The sequence below is a fragment of the Labeo rohita genome, chromosome 8, assembly GCF_022985175.1.
Source record: "Labeo rohita strain BAU-BD-2019 chromosome 8, IGBB_LRoh.1.0, whole genome shotgun sequence".
NCBI classification, from domain to species: domain Eukaryota; kingdom Metazoa; phylum Chordata; class Actinopteri; order Cypriniformes; family Cyprinidae; genus Labeo; species Labeo rohita.
In genome coordinates, this window is record NC_066876.1 from 8,388,577 (window position 1) to 8,408,768 (window position 20,192).

At 32.6% G+C, this 20,192-nt stretch overlaps 1 protein-coding gene across 1 annotated transcript in view; it reads left to right on the forward strand.

The window, feature by feature from the left end:
- The window catches only part of pcsk5b (proprotein convertase subtilisin/kexin type 5b), an 81,425-nt gene extending 61,484 nt beyond the window's left edge, over nt 1-19,941 (forward strand). Inside the window, exons 24-37 of the mRNA XM_051117069.1 lie at nt 241-309; nt 4,645-4,687; nt 4,771-4,913; nt 6,532-6,732; nt 6,843-6,926; nt 7,059-7,251; nt 9,005-9,219; nt 10,949-11,185; nt 11,507-11,740; nt 12,969-13,146; nt 16,105-16,319; nt 16,907-17,007; nt 17,424-17,613; nt 19,405-19,941. Coding sequence (XP_050973026.1) covers nt 241-309; nt 4,645-4,687; nt 4,771-4,913; nt 6,532-6,732; nt 6,843-6,926; nt 7,059-7,251; nt 9,005-9,219; nt 10,949-11,185; nt 11,507-11,740; nt 12,969-13,146; nt 16,105-16,319; nt 16,907-17,007; nt 17,424-17,613; nt 19,405-19,817 — 2,516 coding nt within the window. The 3' untranslated portion in view covers nt 19,818-19,941. The remainder of the gene's footprint in view (nt 1-240; nt 310-4,644; nt 4,688-4,770; nt 4,914-6,531; nt 6,733-6,842; nt 6,927-7,058; nt 7,252-9,004; nt 9,220-10,948; nt 11,186-11,506; nt 11,741-12,968; nt 13,147-16,104; nt 16,320-16,906; nt 17,008-17,423; nt 17,614-19,404) is intronic.
- The last annotated feature ends 251 nt before the right edge of the window (nt 19,942-20,192 follow it).

Here is a 20,192-nt window from a genome sequence, read left to right on the forward strand (position 1 = left end):
GACATGTATAAACGGGTCCTGCGCTCTGGCCTCCAGGGCTCCCACACACCACTGTGTGCACACATGCAGTGCCATTTCCATCCTTTTAAACTCACACACTCTTTTTTTCTCTCTTATTATAAATGCTAATACAGACATTATCTGGGTTATTTGTACATCTGGATCATGCATTTTCTTTTCCATGTTAGCGACACTAATTTGAAAGTGCTGACTCCTGGTATGATGCTTGTTCTTGTATAGGTGAAGTAGCCAACCCTAATTATGAAGACTGTGTACCCTGTGAGGAGGGCTGTCTGGAATGCCTCTCTGGTCAGTATTCAATTATTTGCACGTATACACGACAATCATCACGTCTTCAGCAAAAAAAAAAATCCTCAGCATGATGTCTTGAAAATGCCTGATTTAATATTCTGTTTAATATTAGTAGGGGCTAAGCTTGTAATTAAACCTGGAAATAGTTTTAGCATTTTTAAAATGAAATTTCTATGCACTATTTTCCATTTTTGTTTCATTAATTCTTTAAAGCATACTGTATTAAATTTTGAAACGCAAGGCCTGTAAAAGATCAACATGATCAAAACTTGGATGAAAAACCTGTTGTACATAATCCACTAGGCTGATAGTTTATACTTTTTTAGGCATTTCAATATCATTTTAAAAACATTTCCCTTTTTAGGTTGTGGTTCATGTGTCTTTTTGTAGTGAAATCCTTAATTGAAATTATTTTAAATGGTCAGTAATATTAAAAAACTAACACTTACTGCACTTAAACAACTTGGGTTTACTTGATTATATCTAATTTTTAGAAAAGTCATGTTTAAATGTCAAGTATTATACATCAGGTTTTTAGGAACGTATATTTGTACATCTATCAATCATTGAATTGCGTCGCATTCTAATTTTTGACCTCATAATAAAATCTACAGAGCATTGAAAATATAACAAAGCATTTTTAGCATTTACTAACATTTACTGATGGATATGGTGTGACAATTGATATTTATATGCATTTTCAGTAGTTTTTTTTTTTTGTTATAAGTTATATTTTTTGGGCTTTTTGTTACTTTATTATTCAGATAGGACAGTGGAGAGATGACAGGAAAGTATTAGGTAGAGCAAGGGGAGCGGGATCAGCAAAGGACCTCGAGATGGGAATCGAACTCGGGTCGCCGTGCACACAGTTGCGCTGTATATGTTGACGCACTAACCACAAGGCTCTCCGCGCCGACGCGGAGTAGTTTATGCTGTTATAAAGATCGCACTCATTTACATTACAAGCTATCAGAATTTCATCTTACTTTCTGGCCATATGAATAGAGGGTTTGCACTTACATGACAATTTGGTCAGTTACCCAGATGCGTGGCCATACTGGTGTTACATGGATGTAAACAACGGCATGGATTGCAAGGTTAATGTACTAATGAATAAGTTGTTCTGCTAATTTATGCTGTGTAGACCACAGAAACCATGTGTGGAAGCTGCTAAATCATATAGAGAATGATTTAGTTAGCAGGAAAGGGTGCATTCTGACAAACTAAAGTTAACAGGTGGTAAAGATGCGTACAAGCAGTATTAAGATATTATACTAATATTTCACCTACCTGACTGGAAATAAGAACAAACACGGATGTTGTCAAGATTCTTGCTTGGAAATCCTGGTTTAGTTTGGCCAACCACAAACGGCTTTTCTTTCGTCAGACAGTTTTTTTTCGTCAGACTCGTGATTTGTTATAACTTTTGGCAGTCTATAGTACTTTACATGTTTTTCCAGGTCTGAAAGATTAGCACAGCCCAAAACATGACAATAATTCACCATTTTCAGCAGCAATAATCAGCAAGATATGCGAGTTTTGTTCAGTTCAGTGGCGTTGTTTACGTTCACTGCGGCCAATATGGCCGACTGATGACGTGTTGTGAAAACACCATACGTGTCAGGCTTTACAGAGGTAATTCTTAATTTTTTTAAAAAACACTTTTCCTCAGATTATTAGGCTAATAGTTTATAAATACTGTTAAATATTTGTTCTAATTTACAGAATAATACAAAATAGACTTTCACTAATGGTTTAAGATTTTTAACCAGCTTTTGCTCTTCACCCACTAGTGATTCATGCGTGTGTAGTGCACAAATGATAGGGGTTGTGTGTGTCTCACCACAGTTTCCAGTATCTCTCCTTCATCTGTTTTATTTCTTAAAATTAGAGCATGCCTGGTCTGTATCTCAAAATGTGGCAGGCTGCCTGCATAGGCTGCACTTCAAGGCAGCATAATATGGCATCATGGCTCAAAAAAGTCGTGTCCGAAATGATGTTTAGGTAGGCTGCTCACCAGCAAAGTCAGTGTCGAGATGAAAGCGGTAAAGACACAGATAAGTGTCTAACATCAGCCCGCAGCTTTTCGGCCCATTTATATAGGATAAACCGATAAAGTATAAGAGAAACTTAACATCTCATGTTTTGGAAATCTCAACATTTGGAAAATCTCCTGTCACTAGAAAAACAAAAATCCCGCGATCTTCCCTCAGATCATATTCGGTGTGTTCATCGCTGTCGCCCTCTGCTGGTCAGTACTGCAGGAATAATGTCGTATTCGAACTGAGGAACACTAAAAAAGATGTTTAAAGCTTAAAAACTGCATTTTTTCACTCATATCATCTCGTCATTTGTGCCTGTGCATATTAATTTATTTCTATGCAGCAGTTCAGGTAGATACCCTGGTGAAAAAATCAGCATATGCTGGTAGCTGGTATGTTTTGTGCAGCAAAGGACCAGCTTAAACCAGCACCAAAACATGCCTAACCAGCATCCCAGCATCAAAACATAGCTACCAGCATATGCTGGTTTTTTCACCAGGGTAATGTTTTGGCGGAAACCTAAACGGTTTTATTTTTTAATGAAGGGGTGAAAGGCATTTATAGACGCAACTTAAAGTAGTTGTTTGCATAATATCATAAGACAATTTAGTAATATTAGTTGTTGTTTTTTTTTTTTTTTTTTTTTTTTTTTTTTTTTTTGCATTATGACCTCCAGTAAACCAGAATTTGAAATGCAGCAATGTCATCCTCTGTTGGTTACCATAATATTGCCGAAAAAAAAAAAATCAGCTTTTCCAAAGTTTCTGAATTAGTCATTTGAATGAGTGTATTATGGTAATAAGAAGGGTGTAGATATTAACCAGTGTTGGGAAGGTTACTTTGGAAATGTAATAGGTTACAGATTACAAGTTACTCTGTTTAAAATGTAATAAGTAGTGGAACTTTTCAGTTACTTTATTAAAGTAATGCAACTTATTACTTTTGATTACTTTTCTAAATGTCCAATATTTTCAACAGTTAATCATTTGTGACCCTGGACCACAAAACCAGTCTTAAGTCACTGAGGTATATTTGTAGCAATAGCCAAAAATACATTGTATGGGTAAAAATTATTGATTTTTCTTTTATGCCAAAAATCATTAGGAAATTAAGTAAAGATCATTAAGATATTTTGTAATTTTTTTGTAAAATACAATAGTAGTAATATTCATTTTTAAGAACTATAATGGAATTTCCAAAAATCAATGAAAAGCTTATTTATTCAGCTTTCAGATGATGCATAAATCTCAATTTTTAAAAATTGACCCTTATGACTTTTTTTTTTGGTCCTGGGTCACATTTTACAACCAGGCAGAGTTAACCTTACAGTAGCACTCAACACTGATTACTGTCAGACTTTACCACTTTAATCTTATAATTAAGATTATAATAAGTAAGGGATAATACACATCTTTATTTTGCAATAACAACTGGCTGGATGTACATTATCCCACTTATTACACAGCTGCTTGCCACAAAAGTAGATAATTAGACACAAAACACTGATCTGTTTTGAAATATTTGAACACAAAACTTCCATGAAGAAATCAGTTGCTAGCAAGTGGCAGGTTGAGAAAATTAAGAAATTGTACACATAATATTGAATTGAGCTTTAATACTTTATTAGCTAAAAAACGCAAAGCTTCCACCAAGAAAAACCATCATGCATATAGCACCGGCTTATGACTGACCAATCAGAATCAAGCATTCCACAGAGCTGTGTAATAATTTAATTTAAAGCACAGCCACACAAATTCAGACTTAACACCTCTTATTTACTTCATACTGTAAACTAATACTTATTTACTATCATACTGAGGTCAGATATAGATTTGAAATCATAACAATAAATAGTTTAATAGCTATGATACTGGTTTTGAAATCAAATGTTTGCATAATTATGACAGGAAACACTGCCATCTGACAATGGCTTGGAAAAAAACAAATAATCTTAAAAAATAAAGTATATGCATAAACTCAAATAGGATATAAATCAGTTGAGAATAAGCATTTATTCTGTGTCCTAAACTCCTGAAACATTGGTGTCTCATTTTAGAGCAGTCAATGCAATTTTGGAAAGAAGTCAATGAAATCTGTATGTGGGTGTGTGTGAAAAAAAAAAAAAAACCTTAACATTTTCAAATGTAACTGTAATTTAATTACTCATTTTTTTCTCAGTAACTGTAACTAATTACAGTTACATTTATTTTATAATTGAATTACGTAATTCCGTTACATGTAACTAGTTACTCCCCAACACTGATATTAACAGTATGTCTTTTTCCCTTAGTGAATCCAGAGCATTGCATGGCCTGTTTACCAGACTATTATCGGTAAGTCTGTCTCTTGTTTTTGACTTTGTGTCTTCATGAGTAGTTATAATCAATGTTATAATCGAGATGTTGTATTTCTGCAGGCTGAAATCGAGCTGTCACAAGATCTGCCCTGAGAGAATGTTTCAGGACAAGTTGTCAATGGTTTGTGCTCGATGTGATGATCACTGTGAGACCTGTGATGCCTCCGAATGTTACCTGTGTGACGAAGGCTACTTCCTGTCAGGTGAGATGAGGCGTAACACATATCTCAAATGCCATTCTGTATCAGCATTCAGGTTTTGTGCCTTAACTGTATGAGCAACGTGCCCTTAAGGGAGACTCTGGGGAAACATTTTGATGTACTTACTGTATATCAGGAGAGACAGACATGCTGTTGCCAGTCCTGGTATTTGCTTTGCTTTCCTTTACTGTCTCAGTTGATGTAGAAAAACACACGACTAGTTGTCACACTCCTGTAAATATTTCTCAGGGTGGGTTTGTGTTTTAAAGGCAGTTTTTGTATGAATGCTTAATTTAAAGTCTTGTGTGCAGAAAAAAAAAACTTCCATATCAGAATATTTCCACCATTACTACACAGGAAAAAATGTAAATGTTCAATGAATGTACATTGAGCATTGGTGCAACATGCCCCAGTTATGTATACAACATGTAATCTGATGTTTGCTTTTAAGGAGACTTACACATGTGCACACATTGCATATAGAGTATTTGTAAGTTAGTATGGTTTAATTTAATTTTTGTTTCTGTCTTATTTTATTTAGTTCATTTTTATTTTTAATTATTTTTTGATCATTTTCAGTATATTATTCATAGTTTTTTTCATAAGTTAAGGTTCTATTTTCATAAGTTAATGGGCAAACATGTTTTATCATAGACTGTTAAAACTTAGCCACTAGTTTTTATTTTTCAGTAAATGAAAATGTTCGAAGTTGTTTACTTTTGGTTTTCTTTTTCATTATCATGTTGCTATTTTGTTTTGTTTTTGTGTTTTTTGTTTTGTTTGTTTCAGTTTTCAGTTATATTTATGTATGTATATGTGTATGTATTAATCCAAAGTACAGAAAAAATAGCTAAATAATTATACGATCATCTTTTTGAGAAAGAAATTACAGGAATATAATTGATCAAAAGTGATGATAAAGACATTTATAATGTTACAAAAGATTTATATTTCAGATAAATGTTGATCTTCTGAACTTTCTATTCATCAAAGAAACCTGAAAAAAAAATCTGCTCAGCTGTTTTCAACATAATATTAATAATAATAATAATAGTAATAATAGTTATTTGAGCAGTAAATCAGAAGCAAATGCTAATGGAGTAATGATGCTAAAAATTCAGCTTTGAAATCACAGGAATAAATTATATTTTAAAATACACTTAAATAGAAAAAGTTGTTTTAAGTTGAAAAAACATTCTAAAATGTTACTGATCGTGCTGTACGTTGGATCAAAGAAATGCAGGCTTGGTGAGCAGAAGAGACTTTAAAAAACATTTAATAATTTTATTGTTCAAAAACTTTTCATTGGTAGTATATATGCATATATGGTAGTGTATATTTCAGGGCTACCAAAGTTGAGCAAGCAGATATAAAAAATGTTTAAAATCATTTATCTGTGTTAAATTTTGGATTATCGCTGTCTTGTGACATTTTTATGTTTTATGCAGCCAGATAGTAAAGTTTTATAACACTCCGTCAAAACTCACAATCTGTGTTTTAAAGTCATTTAATAACAGCAGCTTGAATCCATGCATTAGCCCAGTAGTGAAATTTTAAATCTTGATTTATGCCTTTACCTGCGCAAATACTGTCTGTGTACTGAAATCATGTGTTTCTGCAGATGGCACATGTGTAGAAACCTGTAAGGAGGGTTTTTATGGTGACATGAAGCAGGAGTGCGAGCCGTGTCACCACACGTGTCGATCATGTGGCGGTCCGGACCATAACGACTGTGATTCCTGTGAAGATGACATGTTTCTGGACAAGGGTCAATGCATCAGCATAAGCAAGATCAGTTGTCCCGATGGAAAATTCCTAAACAGTACAAAATGTTTATATTCTGAAATTCATTTAATAATTTAGTTATATTATATTGATTTTAAAGGCACTGTGAATCTTTTAAAATGAGTGTTATTTTGTGTGTGTGTGCAGGTCAGTCTGACTGTGAGCAGTGTGATTCCTCCTGTTGGACTTGTTCAGGGAATGGAAAAGAGCAGTGTGATTCCTGTCAGGACGGTAAGTGAACTTCAGTAGTGTCTTCAGTCTACATATTTGTCAGTATGTATGTGCAGAAGGACATTATGAATGTACTAAGTAATCTCTATGTTGACAGCTGGAATCTACATGCATGTTTGTGTGTCTACACAGGCATGTTTCTCACCAACAGCCAGATGTGTGTGTCCATTTGTCCACATGAAACTCACCCAAACCAAACGAGTGGGCGATGTGAAGACTGTTCAGCAGGCTGTTTGACGTGTCGGGATGCTCATCATTGTCTGAAATGCAAAGATGGTGGTTCGCTCTACCTGCTGGATGGCAAATGTGTTGCTGAGTGTAAAAGGTGAAAAATGTTCTTTCAGAACACATAGAATGCTACATGTTCATTCGCATGGTCTCATGCACAAACAGGCTGCGTCCTTTTTAAAGGAGTCTCTTCTGCACACCAAGCCTGCATTTATTTGATCCAAAGTACAGCAAAAACAGTAAAATTTTGAAATATTTTTACTATTTAAATAACTGCTTTCTTTGAATATATTTTAAAATGTCATTTATTTCTGTGATCAAAGCTAAATTTTCAGCATCATTACTCTAGTCTTCAGTGTCACATGATCCTTCAGAAATCATTCTAATATGCTGATTTGTGTAAAAAAAAATAAAAAAATGATTATTATTATTATTATCAATATTTAAAACAGCTGAATACATTTTTTCAGGATTGTTTGATGAATAGAAAGATCCAACGATCTGCATTTATCTGAAATAAAAATCTGTTGTAACATTATGTACTATAGCGTTCAAAAGTGTGCGTGTGTGTGTGTATGTATATGTATATATGTATATATGTGTATATATATATATATATATATATATATATATATATGTATGTGTATATGTATATATATATATGTGTGTGTGTATATATATTCATATATATATATATATATATATATATATAAATAAATATATGTGTATATATGTGTGTGTGTGTGTGTATATGTGTGTGTGTGTGTGTGTGTGTGTATATATATATATATATATATATATATATATATATATTCTCATCAAAAATTCTCATCAGCTGTTTTCAGAATAATAATTAATAATGTTTTTGAGCAGCAAATATGAATATTAGAATTATTTCTGAAGGATCATGTGACTGGAGTGATGATACTAAAAATTCAGCTTTGAAATCACAGAAATAAATTACATTTTAAAATATATTCCAATAGAATACGGTTATTTTAAATAGTGAAAATATTTAAAAATATTTTACTGTTTTTGTTGTAATTTGGATCAAATGAATGCAGGTTTGGTGAGCAGAAGAGACTTAAAAAAAAAAAAAAACTTAAAATCTTACTGTTCAAAAACTATTGACTGTTACTGTATGTTTTGTTTTATTTTAGTTTTTTTTTAATATTTCAGTTTAGTTATAGAGAACATGCAGTTTTTTTATATTATATAATTTAACATTGTCAACATTTTTATCTGTTTTATTTATTTTATTTTAATTTAATTTAATTATTTTTATTTTTATTTAATTATTTATTTTATTGTTTTTTTTTTTGTTTTCTTTTCCTTTCTCACATTTTGTGTTCTGTTGGGTTTTGTTTTTGTTGTTAAAATTTTAAAGTAATGACAGTACAGGACAAATGGTTCTGCAGATCAGACTTTTATTGTGCAGTACTATATCACCCATATATTAATTTATAATACTTAATACTATTTTAGTAAGGAAAGAAAATATTTTATTTTTTATAACATCTTTGGCCTATTTAGTTGTATTTTAACAGTCAACATTTTAGTTGCAGAGAAAATGCAGTTTTTTACTTTAATTACATTTCATTTTATTTGTTTTTTTGTTTTGTTTAGTTTTTTTGTGTTCTGTTATATTTTTTAATTTCTAAAAATTATGTAATGAGTCATTTTAAAGTGCATGACGCATGGTTCTGCGGATCAAGACTGTTATTGTGTAGCAAACTCAAACTCAAAAATATGTACCATCACCAGCGAGTTACCAGCTTTTAGTTGAAGTATGTGAACTAGAACACAGCCATACATTACCATGCATCATATAACATGTGTCATTGTCGCAGGGGTTACCCAGAGGCCGGTGAGTGTCACAGCTGTGCTGAGGGATGTGCTTCATGTGAGGGAGAAGTCAATTATTGTCTGAAGTGTGAAGAAGGCTATGTGCGCTTCAAACACACCTGTGTGCATCACTGCCCTTCAGGCCACTTTATTAAGGATGAAGTATGTGAGAGTTGTCCAAACGGATGTGCCGAATGTGACCAAATGGACAAATGCAGTGGTGAGGCTCTTAACATTATTCATCACTGACTGACATTTTATAATAATAACCTCTAAACTGTGTAATTTACCGTTGTCCCAGGCAAGTGATTTTCTACACACCTACACTACTGGTCAAAAATGAAATATTAAACATTAAATAATAACTAAATATTTTTGAAAGAAGTCTATTATGCTCACCAAGGCTGCATTTATTTGATCAAAAGTAAAACAGATATCAGATCACAATTTAAAATAACTGCTTTGTATTTTAATTTATTTTAAAATGGGTCATTCCGTGTCAACTCAACCATTCTTTGTTGCATTATATGCCAATGGTGACCGTTCAAAAATGGGGAAACGGCACTTTTTAAAGTTTTTCCTCCAAAGTTTGCAAGTCTGCAAGTATGGAAGGTGTTTTAATGCCCTTTTAGATATTGGGTCAACAAACTTTGCTTTTGGCATCTTCATTTTTAAGGCCCTGCATGGTTCGGTTCCAGAGATGTTGGAATTTCATTATGACTCCAGGGGTAAATCGTTAAATTGTACACATTTTCAGTGGTCAAAAACCAAATGTGGGTCAGTTTGCAAAAATATGAGACCTATTTTCTTTTTAAAGAGGAATGTCTGAAGAACAAATAATGTTGAAACTAGAGATGTATCTCATTTTCTTCTGTCAAAACAACTGCATTGAACATACCATGAGTGCCATATTATGAGTGCCATAAAGTTTGTGTGCCTATAACTCGAGAAGTATTAAAGATTTCCCAATATGATTTTAGATTCTAGTTTCTTTTGGAATCTTCATTTTCAAGACCCTACATCATTCAGTCCTAGAGATATGGGGATCTCAATGAGGCTCCATGTCTAGATTGTTGAATTTTACCAATATTCAGTGTTTGAAAATCAAATGTTAGTCACTTTGTATACCGCTGATACTTATTTTATTTCCTCTGACATTCCTTTTTATTCCTCAGACGTGGTTTTTGACCATTGAAAATGTGTACAATTTAACGATTTACTCCTGCAGCCATATTGAAATTCCAATATGTCTGGAACCAAACCATGTAAGGCCTTAAAAATTAAGATGCCAAAAGGAAAGTTAGTTAAAACCCAATATCTAAAAAGACATTAAGATATCTTACATACATCTTGAGTTACAGGCATGCAAACTTTGGAGTAAAAACTTGAAAAGTGCCGTTTCCCCATTTTTGAATGGTCACCATTGGCACATAATGTAACAAAGATTGCTAAAACAGACAGATTTTACTAATAGAACTACCAATCTCTGTGTAAAAGTAACATTATTATGCTGCCATAATAATGCATTATTATGCTATCTTTCTTAAGTCATTTTACCCCATTCTAATTTGGCTCTGAATCTGAAAAAATTGCCATTTTGACCCCCCTCCACAAAATAGTGGATTATTCACTAAATATTCATCCATGACATTTAATATTTAAGCTTTCATCGCTGTACATGTTTATCTTATAAAAATCAAAAATTTGAGCCAAATGTAATTTATTCCTGTGGTGCAAAATCATATAAATAAATTATATTTTCTAACATATTCAAATAGAAAACAGTTAAATTGTAATAATATTTTATAATATTACTGTTTTTACTGTTTGGTTCGAATAAATGCATCCTTCGTAATCATATTTATCAGATTCCTTTTTCTTCTCTCTACAGTGAAGTTTGGCATTACCTCTCTGAAACTTTGTGCTTTATTTTTCTCCTGCTTTCTCAGCGTGTGATGAGTACCACTTCCTGCATGAGGATGAATGTCTCGATGACTGTCCCAAGGGGTACTTCACAGACGTAGCGCAGAAGAAGTGTACGTCGTGCAACACTGCCTGTGCAGAGTGTGATGGACCTGATGAAGATGACTGCACCTCCTGTGGTTTTGGATATGTACATAACAATGGACAGTGCCTGTTCTGGAGCTGCCCTCCAGAAACATACCTGGATGGAAAAGAGTGTCGAGGTGCGATACATATTCTCCTTCATTAATGGCTGTATTCCCTCAGATTGACAAGATAGTGTTGGACAAGGTGGTGATCCATGTGATTTCCAACACTGCTGTTCATAATTTTGAATAATTAAGAATGATAGAATGTTACAAAAGAGATTCTATTTCAAATAAATTCTGTTCATTTAACTTTATTTAAAAAAAAGAGATGGTTTCCACAAAAAGTACTGATAATAAATAAAGCACCAAAGTAGAATAATCAAACACTGATTAGGATATTAGCATGATTTTATGAAGTAACCTGTTTGCTGACACCAAATATGTCTGTTTTTTTAGATTGTGACAAGTCCTGCCTGACGTGCTCAGGTCCTCATCCGTCTTCCTGCCTCACCTGCAGAGACAACATGAGGAAGGATGTGAACGGGCACTGTGAGTTCTTCCGTGACTGCTCTGTGCACACGTTCACCGATAAAGACGGACATTGCAAGCCTTGTCACAAGAGCTGTCTCCAGTGCTCGGGCGCAGGAAAAAATCAGTGCATCAGCTGCAACCCCAAACACTTCCTGCTCAGTAAGAGCCCACCTTATTTCATTTCCCCATGAAACAGATTTTTCTAACTTTTATTATAAAGCATTATACCATGGTCTGTCTGAACACTCAAGTCTGATTGGCTGGCAGGTATGCATTAAAACCGTTTAAAGGAGAAGTTTACTTCTTGAACAGAAATGTAAAATAATTTACTCACCCCCTTGTCATCTAAGATGTTCATGTCTTTCTAAATGTAAAGAAATTATGTTTCTGGAGGAAAACATTTCAGGAATGTTCTCCATATAGTGGACTTCTATGCTGCCTGTGAGTTTGAACTTCTAAAATGCAGTTTAATGCAGTAAAATGTAGCATCCCAGCCAAGGAAGAAGGATCTTATCTAGCGAAACGGTTGGTTATTTTCAGAAGAAATCGTCAATTTTTATACTTTTTAATTTCAAACACTTGTCTCGTCTAGCTCTGTGATGCGCATGCAAACTCTGTGTAATCCGGGTCAGTACAGTTAGGATATGTTGAAAAACTGCCATCTCATTTTCTCCTCCAACTTCAAAATCACCCTACGTTGCTGCAGAAGTACCGACCCAGTGTTTACAAAATGAATGTGCAAGGAGGGTGAAACACCCTTTACATAAAAAGATAAAATGGCGATGTAGAACAATTTTAAAGTTGGAGAAAATAAGATGGGAGTTTTTTGACCTATCCTAACTGTATTGACCCGGATTACACAGAATACGCATGCACATTGCACAGCTAGACAAGGCGAGCATTTGAGGTTAAAAAGTATATAAATTGTAATTTTTTCAGAAAATAATCAATTATTTTGCTAGATAAGACCCTTCTTCCTTGGCTGGGATCGTTTAAAGCCCATTGAAGCTGCATTTAAACTACATTTTAGAAGTTCAAACTCGTGATCTGTGATCTTACCGCATTTGTTTTGAAACTGACAGAATGCTAGTGCTAACGAGCTGTAACTAATGAAAATAACCATCGTTTTTACCTGTCTAGTCAAATATTGTGCTGCAAACAGCATTAACAGCTTTACCTTGTCAATGCTAGCAAATGACCATGGTATGCACTTTGCGTCTGGTGCTTCTTGGCCTCCAAGTCACGCGTGATCCTTACATATAGCTTTTAATATGTTAAATAATTGCAAAACAATGGCATAACTGAAAAATACTAATGGAAATGTAATGTTGTACATTAGTCATACATGCATAATGTAATGGCTTGCACTATTTTGGTCTTTTATCAGATCAGACGTGTGTGTCCACATGTCCGGGTGGTTACTATGTAGACGAGGACAAGCAGGAGTGTGTTCAGTGCCACGTGAACTGTGAGTCATGCAGTGGACATCACAGTAATGATTGTATAACCTGTAAACCAGGCCTGTTTCTGCTTGGACACAGCTGCTTCACTACCTGTCTACCAAGGTATCTGTTACTTATTTGCTGTATTTGTTGTGTATTTGTATATATTTATTTATTTACTTAATTTTTTAAAATAATTTTCATTTTATATTTCATTTTATTTCATTTTATTTTCATCAAATTTCATTTATTTCAATTTAGTTTATTTGCAGTTATTGCTAAATTAAGAGATTAAGATTTATGTCTTTTAACTCTTTCACCTCTAGTGTGTAGCACAAATACATTTATTTATTTATTTATTTTTCTACTGTGCTTGAGTGAGATTTATTCCAAAATACAGCACAAAGCTATGGAAACCAATTTCTGCCTCTGAATAAAAAAATTAAAAATGTAATTACAACTATTTATCTCACAATTCTAAAAACTTTTTCGCGCTAAAAGTTGTCTCGGAATTGCTTGATACAAACTCGCGATTCCGACTTTCTCAGAATTGAAGGATATAAACTTTGCAAGTTCTAAAGTCAGAATGGCAAGATATAAACTGAATTGCGAGTTTGAATCTCACAATTCAGACTTTTTTCTTGCAGTTACAAGTTTTATCTTGCAATTTTTTTTTTCGCAGTTCTGACTTTTCTCAGTATTGTGAGATATAAACTTGCAGTTGTGGGTTATAAAGTTAAATTCTCAGTTCAAAACTGATATGTTCTCAGAATCGAAAATTTATATCTTAAACTTGCATGTTATGAAGTCGGAATTGCGAGATATAAACTAGCAATTCTGAGAAAAAAGTGCGTGTTATGAAGTCAAGGCGTTATTTCTCAGAATTGCGAGAAATAAGTTAATCTTGCAGTTCTGAAAAAAAGTCACAATTGTGAGATTATATCTCACAATTCTGAAAATTTTTCTCAGAATTGCACCTTTATTTCTCAGAATTGTGACTTTATTTCATTAAAGAAATTTGCAGTTCTGAATTTTTTATCTTGTAGTTCTGCAATAATGGCTTTGTAAAAAAGTTTGTCATGCAATTTTGAGAAAAAGTCAGATTACTACTCACAATTCTGAAAAATTTGATATTTTTTTTTCTCCCAATTGCTTTCCCAAGTTTATATCATGCAACACTGATTTATAACTCTCAAATGCAAGTTCATATCATGCAATTGCTTTCCCAAGTTTATATCATGCAAACTGATTTATAACTCTCAAATGCAAGTATATATCTTGCAAATTTGAGGAAAAAAAGTCTGAATTGTTAGTTTTTATCTCACAATTCTGGCATTATTTCTCAGAATTGCGACTTTATTTCTCAGAACATTTTTATTGTAAGAAAAAAAGGCACAATTGCGAAATACTGTATATACTTGCAACTTTGAGAAAAGTTCAGAATTGTGTCTCAACTCTTTTTTTTTTTTATTTCTCAAAATTTGTGACTTTTTTTTTTCAGAAGTCAAGGTTTATATTTTGCCATTCTGATTCTGTGTTGTAATTCTGAGTTTTTTTCCTTGCAGTTGTGAGTTTATACTGTGCCATACTGGACTATATAACTCGCAACTGAGTATATATCAAGCAATTTTGTGAAAAAAATCAGAATTGTGAAATGAAAACTCGTAACAGAATTGTTTGAAATAAAAACTTGCAATTACCTTTTTTTTTAAACAATTTTTTTATTAGTGCTGTGCAACGATTAATCGCGATTAATCCAATATAAATTTTTTTTTTTTTTTGCAGATCACATGACATTCTGACATTTTTAAATGTGATTTAAGTGTCCAAATACTACTGCAAACACCAGCTAATAGTGCTACTAATGGCACTATTTTGTTCTCTATCATCATTCTGCTAAAATTTGTGAAGAATTTTGCCCACAAAAAGATCCATAAGTTTTAAATACATTCCTTAGTGTTTATAATCTTGGGAAATAGCACAAAAGCAACCATGTGGTCGAGGAGCTGCTGTACAGTCCTGCACTCTTGCCATTGTGCACATTAGTAAGGCATGTAATCTGTGTTTGCTGCGGAGAACTGCATCTCTTAATTAGTATGCTGTATGTCACTTTGGGTGAAAAGCTCCGGCTAAATGCCAAGTTGCTGACATTCCTTCCAATTATGAGTTTAAGTACTTCAAGAGGTTTAATGGGCTAGTCCAGAAAGTCTTTTTGTAATTGGATAGTTTGACCTGAAATTTGACACCGTCACCTTCATTTATTCTTCTTTATCACTTATGTCTAATTTATTCAGTATTTATTTATAAATGAATTCTATTCAACAAGGATGTGTTCAATTGATCATGAGTGAGAGAAAAAACATTTATAATGTTACAAAAGATTTCTGTTGCACATACATGTTGTTCTTTTAAACTTTCTATTCATCAAAGAATCCTGAAAAAACAAATCAGTATGATCACACAGCATTTTCAGTTTCAGTTTCTCATGTATGCAGTGCTGTGGGGGTTTCCCAGTGTCATAAGACTGTCACACTGACTTTATCACTATGACTGCTCACCAGAGATAACTGAAACAAATAATTTACTATTTCAGTTTGCTGGAATATTTTTCTTTAAGGCCACAAAATATGGACTATGGCCTGTATGGCCACAAAATGCTGCGGCAAGATATTCAATAATTGCCAGAGAGGTTTTTCTGCTCCACCTTTTTATAATTCATGCTGCTTGAGGAGGTTTTCTGATTTTTGTCCTCCAGTTACATCTTTTAAACAGTCAGCTAACTGCTTTCATTTGCGACAATTACCTTTTCTATCATGCATTCACAGGAGAAGAGATAAACCATAGAGTCATACGAGAAACGTGAAAGTAGCACAATGTTGCCATGGGCAAAGGTCAAATATATAGTTTAGCAGTAATTATACATAAACGTTTTCCTCAATTGACCAGTCAGAATCATGCGTTTCAGAGTGCCATCTAATAATACTAATGCTGACTTGGTTTTGATGCAACTAAATCGTACTAAAAAATGATGCTTCCCAAAATGACAAAGCATTGTAACACATGTCTGTATTTCCCCTGCAGTTACTTTGTGAATGCCACCAGCAGAGCATGTCAGAAGTGTGACCACACATGTGAGGAATGTTTAGAAAGCAGCAGATTCTGTCACAGCTGTAGAAATGGATACTTCCTGTTGAAAAAGTCTGGACAGTGTCTGCGTACATGCCCATCAGACCACTTCCCTCAAACTTTAGACAGAGAATGCCAAAGATGCCACTCCACCTGTAAAACATGCAAGGGTAAGACTCATCACATGCCAAAAAGACCAAAAATATACTTTATTTATTTACTGAGAAACATGATCCAGTGTTAAATATTTGCGAGTTGAAAAAGTATGTGAATCTTTGCTTTCGGTATCTGATGTGAACCCTTTTTGAAGCAATAACCGCAGGTAACGTATTTTGTTAACTGCTGATCAGTCCTGCACACCAGCTTGTAGGAGTTTTAGCCCATTCTTTAATACAGAAACACTTGAACTAATTTGGTGTTTGTCTTAATGTGTATTGAATCAGCAATATTCCTTTAAGCCACACTTATGCGTATCTAAAATGACTTTTAGTTGAAACATGAAGTTTATCACATTATGAGCATTAATGTTTGACAAAAAAGTGTCTAAATACTAATGCAATGACATTTTATTAACTTTTAAATGTTTAAAAATTACACCAGATCATTTTTTTTAATCATCTTACTTTAATCTTTCAGAAATTTGTCTTTCATCCTGCATTTTAAATCCATCTTAGACAGTTTTTAATACAATCAGAGTGCAAATGATATGATTTGTGTACCTCAATGTGATTGAACTAGTCTGTTATGTAATCGACAGACTCTGGTGCAATCTCCTGTACGTCATGTTATGACGGTTTCAAAATGTTAGGAGGAATTTGCTCATCCGATTGTCTATTTGGGGAATATCCCATTCCTGAGGTAAATGTTTTTTAATACCATTTTATTAAATCAGTAATGTGCTAACTGTATTGTAGTGTTTTAATGTCGCCAACACCAACTAAATTTAATTTTCCCTCTTAACCCTACATTTTTTTTGTATATCAGTAACATTGACGACATGAACAAACAATGAACAATACATTTATTACACTATTTATTCATCTTTATTGTTAATTAATAAAAATATGATTATTCATTATTTGTTCATGTTAGTTCACAGTGCATTAACTAATGTTAACCTGTGATTTTAATAATGCATTAGTAAATGCTGAAATGAACATAACTAAGATTAATAAATGCTGTAGAACTATTGAACACCCCGCTTCGCAGATTAGTGTAGACGAAGTTCTAACTTTAGACAAAGTTCTTTCTAACATGTCATGTGTTTTGCACAGAATAACACATGTGCGACATGTGACTCATCCTGTAATGAATGTAAAGGTCCGGGACCCTACAGGTGCACCTCGTGCCCTGTTCTACAGCGCCTCACAGAGGATGGGAGGTGTCTTCCTTGCTGTGGAGAAAACACACCTGTGGATTCCTCAAAATTCCACTCGGAATGCTGCCAGTGCCACAACCTGAATGGTACAAGCTTTAAATTCATTCATTCTGTAAATAAACAAACAAAAAAACTGTAAAACAGTTTTAATCACAAAGAAATGACATGTAACTAGGGCTGTCAAACGATTAATCGCAATTAATCGCATACAGTTTTTGAGTTTCGCATATGAGTTTACCTAATATATGTGTGTTTACTGTGTGTAATTATGTATATAAACACATTTATGTATATATTTAAGAAATATTTACAAGCATATGTATTTATTATAATTTTTATAGAATTTATATTATATATAAATAAAACTATTTTGTACATAAACAACATATTTCTCTTAAATATATACATTAATTTGTGTGCGTTTATATATACATAATAATTCCACACAGTGCACACAAATTTATTAGGAAAACTCAAACTTTTATTTTGTATACGATTAATCACGATTAATCGTTTGACAGTACAAGTAACACAAGACTGAAATAGTATTTTCTTCTGAAATGTACTCCTAGTACTCCAATAATCTGTTTTATGTACTTATTTGGGAAAAATTTTACAACGTAAAAGATGTGCCTGACAGAAAATGTAGTTTTAACTATTGTTTTTAAAGACAATTGATACTTATGAGTCTTTAAAATTGCAAATAAGTCTTTTCAAATATTTGTTAAATAAATATTATATAAATTATTGATATATTTCAATGTTTTTCATATTATTAATGTACTATTATAGTATTTATTCAATTTTAAATTAGTTTTATTTCTGTTTCTTAGTTTTGATTTTAATTTTAGTTTTAATAATCGTATGTGCTTTTGTTATTTTAAATAGTTTTAAATAGTTAATATTACTATTTTTGATACTCCAATAATCTTTGTTTTATTTACATTTTCTTGACAAAAAATTTTACAGTGTAAATGATGTTTTAAAATTTAGTTTTAACTGTCATTTATAAAGACAATTGACGTTTATAAGTCTTTAAAATAGCAAGTCTTTACAAATAATTATTTTAAAAATGTTATATAAATTATTTACATATTTCAATGTTATTTTCATATTACCATAGGATTATACCTTTATATCTTTATTTCCATTTTTAGCTCATTATTCAGTTTAAGTTTAGTAATTTTATGTGCTTTTGTTATTTTAATAGTTTTATATAGATATTTCTATTTTACTTTAATTTATTTCCATTTTAGATTTATTAATTTTGGTAATTCCGCTTATTTTGTTTCAGGTAGTTGCCAAGGCTACATTTCAAATTTTTGACTAATTATATTTTATTTCAGCCTTATTTCAATTAACATTTTTAACAGTTTTATTTTTTGTAAAAAAAAAAAAAAAAAATGTATTTATTAAATTTGTTATTTCGTTATATAAATTATTTATATTAATATAGTCAAATGATTAATCCCGATTAATCGCATCAAACATAAAAGTTTTTGTTTACATAAAATGTGTGTACTGTGTATATTTATTATGTATATATAAATACACAAACATAGGGTATGTATTTTAATAAATAATTGCATGCATTTACATGTATATATTTATTATCCATATAATTGATATTGCATATAAATATTTTTAATATAAACATGAATTTTTTTTCTTAAATGTATACATGTATGTGTGTATTTATATATACATAATAAATTAATTTTAGATGCGATTAATCGTGATTAATCATTTGATGGCACTAATGTATATACTGAATAATTCATGTAAATGACAAGCACATACTTCTGCTCAACACTCTTAAGTCAAATCTTGCATTTTTTTTTTTTATTTAAAAAAAAAAAAAAATTTTACTTTTTCAGATGAATGCATTGTCATGCTGAGCTACAACCTCTTCAACAACGATCCAGTGACTTTCGTTCATCCCGGCCTTTTTGTTTCCACTGTCATATTTGTGCTGGTGGGCTTGTGGCTTGCCATTTTCCTCTTCCTGCAATTTCGTCAAAAGATCACCTCAAAACCCATCATGGAGTCAAACGGCTACAGCAAAATCTCAGACGGCCCTTTCACCTCTGCGACCCTCAGTGACAGCATGCAGGCGGAGTATTGCGATAAAGAAGCAGGCCAAGAGAATGACGAGGAGGAGGACGAGGACATTGTTTACATGGGGAGGGATGGGATAGTGTATCGAAAGTTTAAATACAGCCTGTTGGAGGGGGAAGAGGAAGTGGAGGAGGTGGAGCTGGAATATGATGATATGTATACTCTCACATAAAACACAAAAAGCCTGTTTTCTTTGATATGTGCATATCATTAGCTTATTTATTGACGTTTTGACATGCAGAAATACACTAAGCTTTACCAATCAACCAATAATAAAGTAGTTCATCCAAATATCATGATTCTGTCATCATTTACTCTCTATGATAAACCCATAAGAACCCATATTTCTTCTGTGGAACACAAAAGAAGATATTTGGCAGAATGTGCAAGCTACTCTTTTGCATACAATAAATGGCGACCAAAATTTTTCATTAAATTTCGACTTAAATATGCACTCAAAAAGCTTAAAATAAAGTGTAGGCTATTGTTTGTATGCCTTTTTTTATTTTTCTTGTCAGACCCTGGTCTCTATCCACTTCTACTGAAT